This window comes from Papio anubis, chromosome 6 (assembly GCF_008728515.1).
Source record: "Papio anubis isolate 15944 chromosome 6, Panubis1.0, whole genome shotgun sequence".
NCBI lineage: Eukaryota > Metazoa > Chordata > Mammalia > Primates > Cercopithecidae > Papio > Papio anubis.
This window is the reverse complement of record NC_044981.1, coordinates 131,145,485-131,159,200: the sequence shown is the minus strand read 5'-3', so window position 1 is coordinate 131,159,200 and position 13,716 is coordinate 131,145,485. Positions and strand designations below refer to the sequence as shown.

The 13,716-nt window shown below is 37.6% G+C and overlaps 1 protein-coding gene across 5 annotated transcripts in view; it reads left to right on the top strand.

The window, feature by feature from the left end:
• ENPP3 (ectonucleotide pyrophosphatase/phosphodiesterase 3) overlaps positions 1–13,716 on the top strand; it is a 118,275-nt gene that overhangs the window by 20,041 nt on the left and 84,518 nt on the right. For all 5 annotated transcript variants that reach the window (XR_002521773.2, XM_009206081.4, XM_009206080.4 and 2 more), the window contains exons 6-7: positions 540–600; positions 5,691–5,788. Coding sequence is in view for 4 of the 5 variants with exons in the window: in XM_009206081.4 (XP_009204345.1) it covers positions 540–600; positions 5,691–5,788 (159 nt within the window). In the remaining variant the exon portion in view is untranslated. The remainder of the gene's footprint in view (positions 1–539; positions 601–5,690; positions 5,789–13,716) is intronic.

Genomic DNA, 13,716 nt, shown 5'->3' with positions numbered 1-13,716 from the left:
GGGGCTGGGTGTGGTGGCTCACATCTGTAATCCCAGCACTTTGGGAGGCCAAGGCGGGAGGACCACTTGAGGTCAGGAGTTCAAGACCAGCCTGACCAAATGGTGAAACCCTGTCTCTACAAAAAATACAAAATTACCCGGGCATGGTGGCCCTTGCCTACAATCCCAGTTACTTGGGAAGCTGAAGCAGGAGAATCGCTTGAACCAGGGAGGTGGAGGTTGCAGTGAGCCGAGATCACACCATTGCACTCCAGCCTGGGCAACAAGAGTGAAAGTCCATCTCAAAAAAAATAAATAAATAAAATAAATAAATAAATCCCCTCTGTTTCTCTTGGTAAAGATAGACTTCCTGGTATTCAGTTAGTACAGATTACTGGTCTCTACAAGTCACTAGAGACACTGCCTTTGCCAACAACTGAAAATGCACTTTACGTATTTTAGAAGAAATTAGTCATGGGACTAACAGAAATTAAGTAGTTGCTTCTCGTTTCTTGTCTGTGGTGCAGCAAGTATAAAGATTTCGATCTTATGCTTTTCAGGAGAAACCTCATGGCTGGAAGAAAACTGTGACACAGCCCAGCAGTCTCAGTGTCCAGAAGGGTGAGCATGACGGATACAGGGATTTTTATCCTCCTTTAACAAAGGTGCACATAAGAATGTAGTTAGTTCAGACGCAGAGTAGAATTTCCTCCACTTCATGTACATTTCAAAACAGAATAGTTCACAAAGGATTAGATTTCTTGTGGGTTCCAAGTTCTAATGGACTTTTGTTTGCTTTATTTTTTACAAAGCCCTTTTATATTAATTTATTATATTCATGTTTTACAATGACGACTTTATTATGTTTTTGTCTTTGAGACAGGGTCTTGCTCTCTTGTCCAAGCTGGTGTGCAGTGGTGCAATCACAGCTCACTGCAGCCTTGACCTCCCAGACACAGGTGATCCTCCCCATCTCAGCCTCCTGAGTAGCTGGGACTACAGGCATGCCACAATGCTTGGCTAATTTTTTATTTTTCTCTCTCTCTTTTTTTTTTTTTGTACAGATGAGGTTTCACTAGGTTGCCCAGGCTGGTCTCAAACTCTTGAGTTCAAGTGATCCACTCGCCTTGGCCTCCCAAAATGCTAGGATTCCAGGCATGAACCACTCTACTCAGCCACAGTAATGACTTTTAAAAATCAGTTGGAATATTAAATAAGTAATATTCCAAAGGTCTTGTGGTCAGGATTGAAATTAGCTTGAAATTACTTCTGCCAGAACTCCTTTTCCTTTTTTAAATAACTTAATTCCTGCCTTCTTTTTTTAAATAAAGATAGGGTCTCGCTGTGTTGGCTAGGTTGATCTCGATCTCCTGGCCTCAAGCAGTCCTCCCTCCTGGGCCTCCCAACGTGTTGGAATTACAGCCATGAGCCACTGTGTCTGGCAAGAACTCTTTTCTATTTCACATCTTGGTGCCTCAAATTTCTTCTTGTTAAGAGCAGGGAAAGAGGTTTGTGCAGGCCTTGAAATGAAAGGAGGTCTTTGAAGGGTGGATGAGGAGAGCTTTGTCAGGGGGCACAGGTGATGAACACGTGAGGTGACACTCCTGCCCCACCTCTCCCCTGCATCTTTTCCACACGTTTATCATGGCTGCTTCGCTGACTGCCGGGGCCTGGAAATGTGCATCACCTCAAGCCAGCGCGGATTCCCCATTTCTCCATCCACCCCTCTGCCCTTCACACTTTTCTGGGCCAAGTAAGGGAGAATGGTGGAAGGGTGGATGAAAAAGAAATGAATACCTGGCTTTAGGAGGAATTGGTAGAGGCAGTTTTTAAATTTAAGTATTATTATTATTATTATTATTATTATTACTATTAAGAGATAGGGTCTCACTCTGTCACCCAGGCTGGAGTGCAGTGGCGTGATCACAGCTCACTACAGCCTCAAATTCCTGGACTCAGGCTATCCTCCCATCTCAGCCTCCCAAGTATTTGAGACTATAGGCATGGGCCCCCACACCCAGCTAAACATTATTTTGTATTTTTTTGTACAGACAGGGTCTTACTATGTTGCCCAGACTGGACTCAAACTCCTGAACTCAGGTGATCCTCCTGCCTTGGCTTCACAAAGTGCTGGGATAACAGGCATGAACTACTGTGCTGGCCAGTGGAGGCATTTTTTGTTTCAAGACAGGGTCTCATTCTGTTGCCCAGGTTGCAGTGCAGTGGCGTGATCATGACTCATAGCAGCTGCCACCTCCCAGGCTCAAACAATTCCCTCACCTCAGCCTCCCAAGTAGCTGGGACTACAAGCATGTGCCACCATTCTCAGCTAATTCTTGTGTTTTTTGTAGAGACAGTGTTTTTCCACGTTTCCCCGTCTGATCTCGAACTTCTGGGCTCAAGGGATCCTGCCATCTTGGCCTCCCAAAGTGCTGGGATTACAGGCATGAGCTGCTGTGTCTGGCCCAGTGGAGGCATTTTTAAATAGTGTTATTTCATTTTGAAAAGGAGTATGGATAATGTGCCTGTTTTTCTTCCGTGCTACTTTGGTTTGTAGCTCAGATTCAGCTGCTCTCTTCCCACCTTGTGGGTGGAAGAGCAAAGGATTAGAATAAAATGAGAGAAGTTTGAGTCCTGATTTTGCCTGTGGGTCTTTTGCACTGGTCACTTCCCTGAGCTTCATCTATGAAATTGAAATAATAATAATAATCCTGTGTCTGATCACAGGATCAGACAATTTCATGTGAGAATTAAATGACCTAAAGCAAGGGAATATGCTTGGTGAGTTATCAAGCAGTAGGTTAATTTTAGTTCTAGTGCATGGTGCATAGTAGGTACTCAAGAAATTGTTAATATTTTTCTAGTGAAATTTTTCTGTAGTCACTTGTTTTATTGGATGAACCTGATACTTGAATCTATTAAGGTGTGCCCATGGTATTTTCTCATGGGTCAAATTACCCTGTCAATTCATCTCTGAAAAGCATACTAATACCGGCTAATATTCATATAGTTCTTATTATGTACCAATATGTACATTACACAATAGTTATCTTACATATTATTCCTTATAAAAACCCTTTGGTTCTATTATCTCCATCCTCATTTTACAAAGAATGAAATGGAGGCAAAAGCTGTGAAATCACTTGCCCAGTGCTGCATTGCTAGTGGTTGCTGGAAGCAGGAAGCAAACCCAGGCAGCAAGGTCCCAGAGTCTCTGTGGCATAACGCTCCCTCAAGTCGTAGGCTGAGCCCGTGATGCTGTGCGATTCATCAGAAGAAGGGGTAAGGGCCTGAATAAGGGGAAGAATTGTTTGAGGCACCAAGACTCCCTCACCTGTTGATAACCGGGAGGAGAGAGACATTAGGTGAGCAGGAAGGTTTTCACTAAAGTCTTTGTAAAGAGTCTCAACAAACCTAGATGACTAAGCCCAAATGATTAGTTAGAATGGTCTTCTCCAAACTGGCAAATCACTGTCCCCCTGAGGATTTGAGAGCTGGAGCAGCATCCCAGAGAAATTACAGGACTGATTTGGCAACCTTGATGCAAGGCAAGACTAGAAAGGAACCTGGTGAGGAAAGGGGTGGTGGTAGTGGTCAGTAGGACACTGACCATCACCTACAATCCCCTCATTCTCTTTATTCCATTGAAGTCATTCCTGCCTATACCTTCCATCCCTGCAAGGAAAATGGACAATGATGATTCTGCTCACCATGAATAATATTTGCTGGTAAAAATTTTATAGTGGCTAAAGACATTACATAAAACCCTCTTGCCAGACATTTATGCTAGTATTCTCTTTGCTTGTTTGCCTTACTATTTTGCTAGTGATCATAGTACAGTAAGGAGGTTAGACTCTTAAATTAGACAGATGTGAGCCAATAGCCTAGCTCTGCCCCTACTGGTGGTGGGACACCTTGGGTAAGCTACCTGATCCTAGTGAAATAACAGATCGGAGATGACAGTTCTTGGCATGTAGTGAGCTCTTACTCAAGCTTCTTCACAGGCAATGAAAATAATATGGATGCAATGTTCAAGTTTTTTAGCAATCAGAGAAATAAAAACAAAAAGAAGATACAACTTTTACTCCATGAAATAATCAGTACATCGTGATTTGTGTATATAAAGTCCCAGCTACCTGTCTTGTTTATGAAAGTACTGTATAAGTTAATATCTACTGTTGGGAATGAATTGTGGCAATATTTTAGTCTCCTTTGAAAGTTTGTCGTAAGACCAGGAAATGTGATCTTTATGAATTTATCTTTAGGAAATAATTAAGAATGTTTTAGCTACAAGAAAGTTCGTATCAGCAGAATGTAAAATGCACTTTCTAGTTAGCTTGGACAGGCAAGCTGGCCATTAAAAAAGGAGTGCATTGGATCTTTGGATCATTGGATCTTGATCCCACAGACAGTTGACCCTGTCTTTAATCTTCAAAGTTATTTTAATGGCATATTTATGAATATAAAATTTTTAATCAGAGTTATGTTAATGAGTTTATGAAAAAAATAAATACTTTCTCATGCAAATTGCACTAGGCCACTTTAATTTCTTCATGAATTTTCTGCACACTGCAGTTCAAACAGTCCCAGTTTTCCATTTTTATTTTTAAATTGAGGTATCCTATAGTTCATATACATTGAAATGGTCCTATCTTAATTGTATAGTATAATGCAATTTGGAAATTCACTAAGTGATGTAACTTACTAATATAGAATATTTCCAACATATAGAATATTTCCACCATCCCAGAAAGATACCTCATGTCCCTTCCCATTGCTTACTTCCCAAAGACAATCACTATTGTGATTTCTATCATCATATATTCCTGTTTTAGAATTTATGTAAATGAAGTTAAACCACAGGCTCTCTTAGGTCTGGAAACCTAATAACTTTCCACATTGGAAAGTACTCAAGTGCCCGTGGACAGTAGAATAAGTTCTGGTTTATTCATTCACTGGAATATTAGACAGCTATGAGAATGAATGATCCATAATTACTTGCAACAATATGGAGGAATCTCAAACATAATGTCGAGTAAAAGAATTGAGACTCAACAAAATGCATACTGTATGATTTTATTTGCATATAAATGTAAGTACAAAAATAGACAAAGATAATCTATGCTGTTGGAAATCAAGATACTGATCATCCTTGGTGGGGTGTGGTTTGGAAAGTTTAGTGACCACAGGAAGCACAAGCATCCTGATAATATTCTGTTTCTTTATCTGGGTGATGACTACACAGTGGAGTTCAGTTAATGAAAATTTATCAAACTATACATCTGTGAAATGTGTGTGTGTATAACAGAAGCAAAATTTTATGCCAGGCACAGTGACTCGTGCCTGTAATCCCAGCTCTTTGGAGGCCAAGGCGGGTGGATCACTTGAGGTCAGGAGTTAGAGACCAGCCTGGCCAACATGGTGAAATCCCATCTCTACTAAAATTTAGCCGGATGTGGCAGCGTGCACCTGTAATCCCAGCTACTTGGGAGGCTGAGGCACGAGAATTGCTTGAACCCAGGAGGTGGAGGCTGGGTGACAGGGTGAAACTGTGTCTCAAAAAAAAAAAAAAAAAAGACAGTGTCTGGCTATGGCCCAAAAGTTACCCAATTATTTCACCTTAAACACAGGTCTAAAAAAAAAGATTGCAATGCTTTTGAGGTAAATATAACTATCCAAAACAATGGACAAATTTTGTTTTTCATTTTCAGGTTTGACCTGCCACCTGTTATCTTGTTTTCTATGGATGGATTTAGAGCTGAATATTTATACACATGGGATACTTTAATGCCAAATATCAATAAACTGAGTAAGTCTTCTATAACTAGTGGCATGAAAATGATAAAGACACCTAGTTAGTCAATCTCCAGATGATGCAACTTTCTTTCTGACTTTTAACCTTAGTGGTTTGTCTTAGCCTAGATCCTCTCTGACTTTACCACGTGGTATCTACTTTCAATCGGAAGTGTATTTTCACACTTGCTGGCTTCTCCTACCTTTATTTTGGTAGCATGGTCAGCCTTTTGTTTGTTTATTTTGATTTGTTTTGTATTCGAATGTAACTTCTGTCCTCTGGAAATCTATTCGTGTGTACTGCCTTGAAAGGGATGTTTGTCAGACCTGGGTTCTGGGTCTTAGCAAGGTGGATATAACAAGAATCGGATCCTGAAGGCAGGTGGGCTAGACAGATCCAGCACCTCCCACCACTTCAGCAGATGTCAAGTCCAGGATCTATTTCTGGTCCTGGAATTAAACTGCCTACAATCTGACTCTACTAATTGCTAGCTGTGAGGTCTCAGACAAGTTTCCTTCACCTTTTAGTGCCCTAGTCTCTTCATCTGTGAAATGGTGACTTCCCATCTGATAGGATTACTGTGAGAATGTACAGGTAGCTTTCAAAAAATAGCTATTTGATATGTGGCATATGATGGGTGGATTTAAGTAATTGTTATAATTCTTTTATTATCAATTTTACTATGTTATACTTCTGTGTTAGGACACTTAGCCTTCACATAATTTAATAAAAGTAGTAATAAAGAGAAGTTGAGGCTGGACATGGTAGCCAGTGCCTGTAACTCTAGCACTTTGGGAGGCAGAGGCTAGAGCATCCCTTGAACTCAGGAGTTTGAGACCGGCCTGTGCAACACAGTGAGACCTCATCTCTATTTAATAATATTTTTTTTTTTTTAAAGAGAAGTTGAGTACCCAATGACACAGTGCTAAGAAGTGGCATAGTTAAAACCAGAGAACTAACTCCAGGGCCCACACTTTTCACTGCCCTGCAATTCCTCTCTTTCTTCTCCCTCCTCTGAGGCCCTGTTTTATATCCCCAAAGTTCTCAAATTTTCTGTCATTTTTTACTGGTTTATTGTTTTTCTTTTTCTGCAAATTATTAAAAATAGCTGTTTGACTCTGGGTAAGTCAATTGACTTTTCTTGGCCTCAGTTTCCTCATTTGTAAAACAAAATGTCTAGATCTGATGATTTCTACTGTTAATTCCAGCCCTAAAATGCCATAGTTGTAGGAAGATAGACCACTACTTCCAACGACTCAAGGTGCATTGTTTTTTCAGCTTCTCCCTCATTCCCTGAGGCAGATCTTTAGCAAAGAGATTGTTTTCCAAATCCAGGACCTGCCACTTTTCTGCTGAGTCATTTTGTCCTAGAAAGTTAGCTAACACTTCTCAGTTTCTATCTTCTTACCTAAATTTGTCTTGATAAACTGGATATCAAATCTGGTGTCAAAAGGGAATTTGACTAGCCAGGGTGAACTGAACCTTTTCTAAAGTAAAATTCCTTGATTTGCTCATTCCATTGAGAATTAGAAATGACATCAATGTAATACAGCCACTGAGAGCTTTCTGCTTTTGATGTTTAAAATATTTTAAAACATTTAAAAAAATTTTAGTCATGTAAACAACATCTCAATCCTCAAATGTGTGAAGCTATGATCATCTAGGCCTACCTAGGCAAAATGGGGCTGTTAGTTTCTAGGAGGCCCGATTAAGAATAGATGTAGTAGGTAGGGGGACATGTTTTCAGGACATCCTGAGGCTGTTTTGAGGGAAAATTAGAAAAGGATAGATGTGGTTAAATAGGATTCGGATTATGTTAGCCTTGAACTGAGGTATGTGACAGCAGGCATTGCTGTCACAACAATAATAAGGGAGTCCAAGGCCCCAACTCTAGGGTTTCATCAAGCTGCCTGAGTTGGGCCATCATGGTGGTGTAAACCAAGCCTAAACAATATCACAGAGCAGTGAGTCATATGAGTGACTATTAAGTAGACAAGGAAGTGGCTCTCTGAATCACACTTTAGTCAGGCAAGAACATTGTCTTGTCTTAGTGCAGGTGGCAGCAGACAAAGAAGGGCCAAGATCAGGAAACTGTCAAGTAGGATAGAAGTGATTTGGCCTGTTTAGAAGACAGCCTTCCTGAAAAGTTAGATGGGAAACTGTGGATCAAATAAGACTAGAAGTAGCAGGTAGACAGCAAAGATCCAGCTGGTGACATATGCAGAGTTTCAGAGATTAGAGTTTGCAAGTTTGGCATTCATGAACAGCAGAGCTCTTATATTGGCCACAGCAGATATCATTTGCTGTCTGCTTTTTAAATTTTGTTAAGAATGCATAACATGAGATCTATCCTCTTAACAGATTTCTCAGTGTACAATGCAGTATTATTATCTATAGGCACAATGTTGTACAGCAGATCCCTAGAATTTACTTATTTTATAAAACTGAAATTTCATATCCATTGATCAACGATTCCACATTTCCCCCTTACCCAGCCCCTGGAATCCACCATCCTATTTTTTACTTCTATGATTTTGACTATTTTAGATAACCTCATGTAAGTAGAATCATACAGTGTTAGTGTTCCTGTGACTAGCTTATTTCACTTAGTATATCTTCAAGGTTCATCCATGTTACCACATGTTGCAAGATTTTCCTCTTTTATTAAGGCCAAATAATATTCCATTGTATGTATATGCCACCTTAAAAATCTATTTATCTTTTGAAAGAGAAATAGATTGTTACCATATCTTGGCTCTTATGAGTAGTACTGCAGTGAACATGGGAGTGCTAATCTCTTTGAGATCCTGATTTCAACCCTTTTGGATAAATACTCAAAAGTAGAATAGCTGGATCATATAATTCTATTTTTAAGTTTTTGAGAAACCTCCATACCATTTTCCATAGCAACTATACCATTTTGCCTTTCTACCAACAGTGTATAAGAGTTCCAATTTCTGCATATCTTCATCAACACCTGTTTTTTTTTTGTTTTTTTGATACTAGATACCCTAACAGATGTGATATAATATCTCATTTTCTAATTTTTATTTTTAATTATTATTATTATGTTACAGATGAGGTCTTGCTATGTTGCCCAGGCTGGCCTCAAACTCATGGGCTCAAGTGATCCTCCCATCTCGGTCTCCCAAAGTGCTGGGATTGCAGGTGTGAGCCACTGTGCCCTGCCTCATTTTGGTTTGATATGCATTTTTCTGATGATTAGTGACATTGAGCATCTTTCATACACCTATTGGATATTTGTATGTCTTTAGAGATGAACAATATCTTTCTTCTTTGAAGAAATATCTATTTAGGTCATTAGCCCATTTTTTAATGAGACTATTGGATTTTTTGCTATCAAGTTGTAGAAGTTCCTTATATATTTTGGAACTTAACTTCTTATCAGATATATGGTTTGAAAGTGTTTTCCCCCATTTCATATGTTGCTTTTTCATTTTATTGATTGTTTCCTTTGCTGTGCAGAAACTTTTTGGTTTGATATACTCCTACATGTATATTTTTGCTTTTGTTGCCTATGCTTTTGGCATCATGTTCATGAAATCATTGCCAAGACCAATGTCCTGCAGATTTTCCCCTATGTTTCCTTCCAGAAGATTTACGGTTTCAGGTCTTACTTTTAAATCTTTAATATACTTTGAGTTGATTTTTGTATATGGTATAAGATCAGAGTTCAAGTTCATTTTTCTGCATATGGATATCCAGTTTCTGACATCATTTGTTGAAGTAACTATTCTTTCCCATTGTGTATTCTTCTTGGCAACCTTTTTGAAGATTGGTTGACCATATACGCATGGATTTATTGATTTATTTCTGGGCTCTCTATTCCATTTTTTTTTTTTTTTTTTTCTGAAATAGGCTGTCACTCTGTCACCCAGCCTGGAGTGTGATGGTGTGATCTCAGCTCACTGCCACATCTACCTCCCAGGCTTAAGCGATCCCCTCAGCCTCCAGAGTAGTTGAGAATACAGGCACTGCATGCCACTATGACTGGCTAATTTTTGTATTTTTTGTACAGATGTAGTTTTGCCATGTTGTCCAGGCTGGTCTTGAACTCCTGAGCTCAAGCTTGCCTTGGCCTCCCAAGGTGCTGGGATTACAGGTGTGAGCCACTGAGCCCAGCCTGGGCTCCCTATTCTTTTTCATTGGTCTATACATCTGTTTTTAAAAACACACTGTTCTAATTACTGAAGATTTTTAATATATTTTGAAATCAGGAGCTTTGATGTTTTCAGCTTTGTTCTTTTTCAAGATTGTTGTGGTTATCTGGGGTCTTAACGAATTTAATTTTTTTTTCTATTTCTGTAAAAACTGTCATTGGGGTTTTGATAAAGATTGCATTGAATCTGTAGATTGTTGTGGGTAATACAAACATTTTAACAATATTAAGTCTTCGAGTCCATGAACATGAGGTGTCTTTCCATTTGTTTATGTCTTCCTTGACTTCTTTTCCCAATATTTCATAGTTTTCATATAGAAGTCTTTCATTTTCTTAAATTTATTTCTAAGAATTTTATTATTTTCAATGTTGATAAATGAGATTGAATAGTTCATTATTAATACATAGAAATGCAACTGATTTTTTATGTTGATTTTGTATCCTGCAACTTTACTGCATTTATTAGTTCTAAAATTTATTTAAAGCTTTTACATATTTAGAGCTTTCAGTAGATAATATCACTTCTTCTGAAAATAGGCACAGATTTACTTCTTTCTTTCCTATTTGGATGCCTTTTTTTTTCTTGCCTAATTGCTCAGGCTAAGAGAGTGGACAGTCTTGCTTTGTTCCTGATCTTAGATGGAAAAACTTGCAGTTTTTCACTGTTGAATAGGATGTTAGCTGTAGACTTTTCATATAATCTTTATTATGTTGAGGTATTTTTTCTACAGCCATGTGCCACCCAACAACATTTCAATCAACAACAGACTGCATATATAATGATGGTCCCATAAATTATAATGGAGTTGAGAAATTCCCATCACCAGCTAGGCATGGTTGCTTATATCTGCAATCCCGGCACTTCAGAAGGCCAAGGAAGGAGGACTGCTTGAGCCCAGGAGTTCAAGATTAGCCTGAGCAACAAAGTGAAACCCTGTCTCTACCAAAAAAAAAAAAAATTAGCTAAGCAGAATGGGGTGTGCCAGTAGTTCCAGCTACTAAGGAGACTGAGGCAGAAGGATCCCTTGAGCCTAGGAGTTCAAGGTTGCAGTAAGCTATGATCACACCACTGCACTCCAACCTGGGTGACAAAGTGAGTTCTTGTCTCAAAAAAAAAATTATATCACCTAGTGATGTCAGAGAAATTATAATGTCATAGTGCAATGCATTATTCACATTTTTGTGGTGATGCTGGTGAAGACAAACCTACTGCACTGCCAGTCATAAAAAAGTACACACACTTATGTACATTACATCATATTTGGTAATGATAATAAATGACTGTTACCGGTTTATGATTTACTATACTATACTTTTTTTAAAAAGAGATGGGGTCTTACTATGTTGCCCAGGCTGGCTCAAACTCCTGGGCTCAGGAGATCCTCCCACCTTGGCCTTCCAAAGTGCTGGGATTACAGGCATGAGCCACTGTGCCCGGCTTACACTATACTTATACTTTGTACATTATTTTAGAGTGTACTCCTACTTATTAAAAAATGTTAACTATAAAACAGCCTCAGGCAGATTTTCAGTAGGTATTTCAGAAGAAGGTACTGTTATCATAGAAGACAACCTATCTATGCATTTTATTGCCCCTGAAGACCTTTCAGTAGGGCAAGAAGTGGAGGTAAAAGACAGTGATATTGATGACCTTGACCCCATGTGGGTGTGGGCTAATGTGTGAGTTTGTGTCTTAGTTTTTGACAGAAACATTTAAAAAGTAAAAACAAAAAATTAAAAAACAAAAGCTTATAGAATAAAGACATAAAGAAAGAAAATATTTTTGTACAACTGTGCAATGTGTTTGTGTTTTAAATCAGTGTTATTACAAAAGAGTCAAAAAGTTGAAAAAATTAAAAGTTCATAAAGTAGAAAAGTTACAGTAAGCTAAGGTTGATTATTGAAAAACATATATTTTTATAAGTTTAGTGTATCCTAAGTATACAGTGTTTATAAAGTCTCTAGTAGTTTACAGTAACGTCCTAGATTTTCACATTCACTCACCAGTCACTCACTGACTTACTCAGAGCAACTTCCAGTCTTGCAATCCTTATTCATGATACGTGATCATATTTTTACTGTACATTTTCTATATTTAGATAGATAGGGTTAAATATACAAATACCACTGTGTTACAATTGCTTACAGTATTGAGTAGGATAACATGCTGTACAGATTTGTACAATAGACTTTACTATATAGGCTACGTGCATAGTAGACTTTACCATTTAGGTTTGTTAAGTACACCCTATTATGTTTGCACAATGATGGAATTGTCTAACAACACATTTCTAGGAATGTATCCCTGTCTTTAAGCAATGCATGACTGACTGTATTCCTAGTTTGTTGAGAGCTTTTATCATGAAAGGGTGTTGAATTTTATCAAATGCTTTTTCTGCTTCTATTGAAAAGATCACGTAATTTTTATCCCTCATTCTGTTAATGCTATATATCACATTAATTGATTTTCATGTGTTGAACCATCCTTGCACCCCACGGATAAATCCCACATGATCATAGTGTATAATCTTTTCATAGTGTTGTTGAATTTATTTTGCTAGTATTTTGTTAAAGATTTTTGCATCTATTTTCATCAGGAATATTGACCTGAAATTATCTTTTATTGTGATGACTGTATAGCTTTTATATTAGGGTAATGCTAGCCTTATTAATTTGAAAGCATTCTCTTGTCTTCAGTTTTTGGAAGAGTTTGAGAAGAATTGGCATTAGTTATTCAAATTTTTGGTAGAGAAATTGTCAGTGAAGCCATTTGGTCCTGGTCTTTTTCTTGGGAGGATTTTAGTTATTGATTTAATCTCCTTGCTGTTTATAGATTTATTCAGACTTTCTATTTATTTAAGATTCAGTCTTGGTACTTTGTATGTTTCTATGAATTTATCCATTTCTACTAGGTTATGCAGTTTGTTGGCATATAATTATTCATAGTATTCTCTTACGAACCTTTTATATTTGCAGTATCAATTGTAATGTCTCCTCTTTCTGATTTTATTTATTTGAGTTTTCTCTCTTTTTCTTGGTCTAGTTAAAAGTATGTCAATTTTGTTCATCTTTTCGAAGAACCAACTCTTAGTTTCATTGATTTATTCTATTGTTTCTCTATTCTCTGTTTCATTTCTTCTTTAATCTTGTTTCTTTTTTCTGCTAACCTTGGATTTAGTTTGTTCCTTTTTCTGTTCCTTGAGGTGCAAAATTAAGTAGTTTATTTGAAATTGTTCTTCTTTCTTAATGTAGGCATTTATTTCTATAACTTCTATCTTAGAGCTCCTTTTGCTGCATTCCATTTTCATGTTCACTCATCTTGTTTCAAGGTATTTTCTAATTTCTCCTTTGATTTCTTCTTTGACCATTGGTTGTTCAAAAGTATGTTACATAATTTCTACATTATTTGTAAATTTTTCAGTTTTCCTTGTGATATAGATTTCCAGTGTTATTCCATTGTAGTTGGAGAAAATACTTGGTTTGATTGCAATTTTTAAAATATGTTAAGACTTATTCTGTGATCTAATGTGATCTATCCTGTAGAATGTTCCAGGCATGCTTGAGACAAACGTGTTGTGTTGTGTTTAATGTTCTGTAAGGGTTCTGAAAAAACAAAACAAAACAAAAAAACCCCGCTGATTGTTTTATAGGGCTTCTATTGTATATTGTGAGTTGCTTTTATTTTGCTGCTTTCAAAATTCATTGTCTTTGACTTTTGACATTTGATTATAATATGTCTTGGTGTGGATTTCTTTAGGTTCAT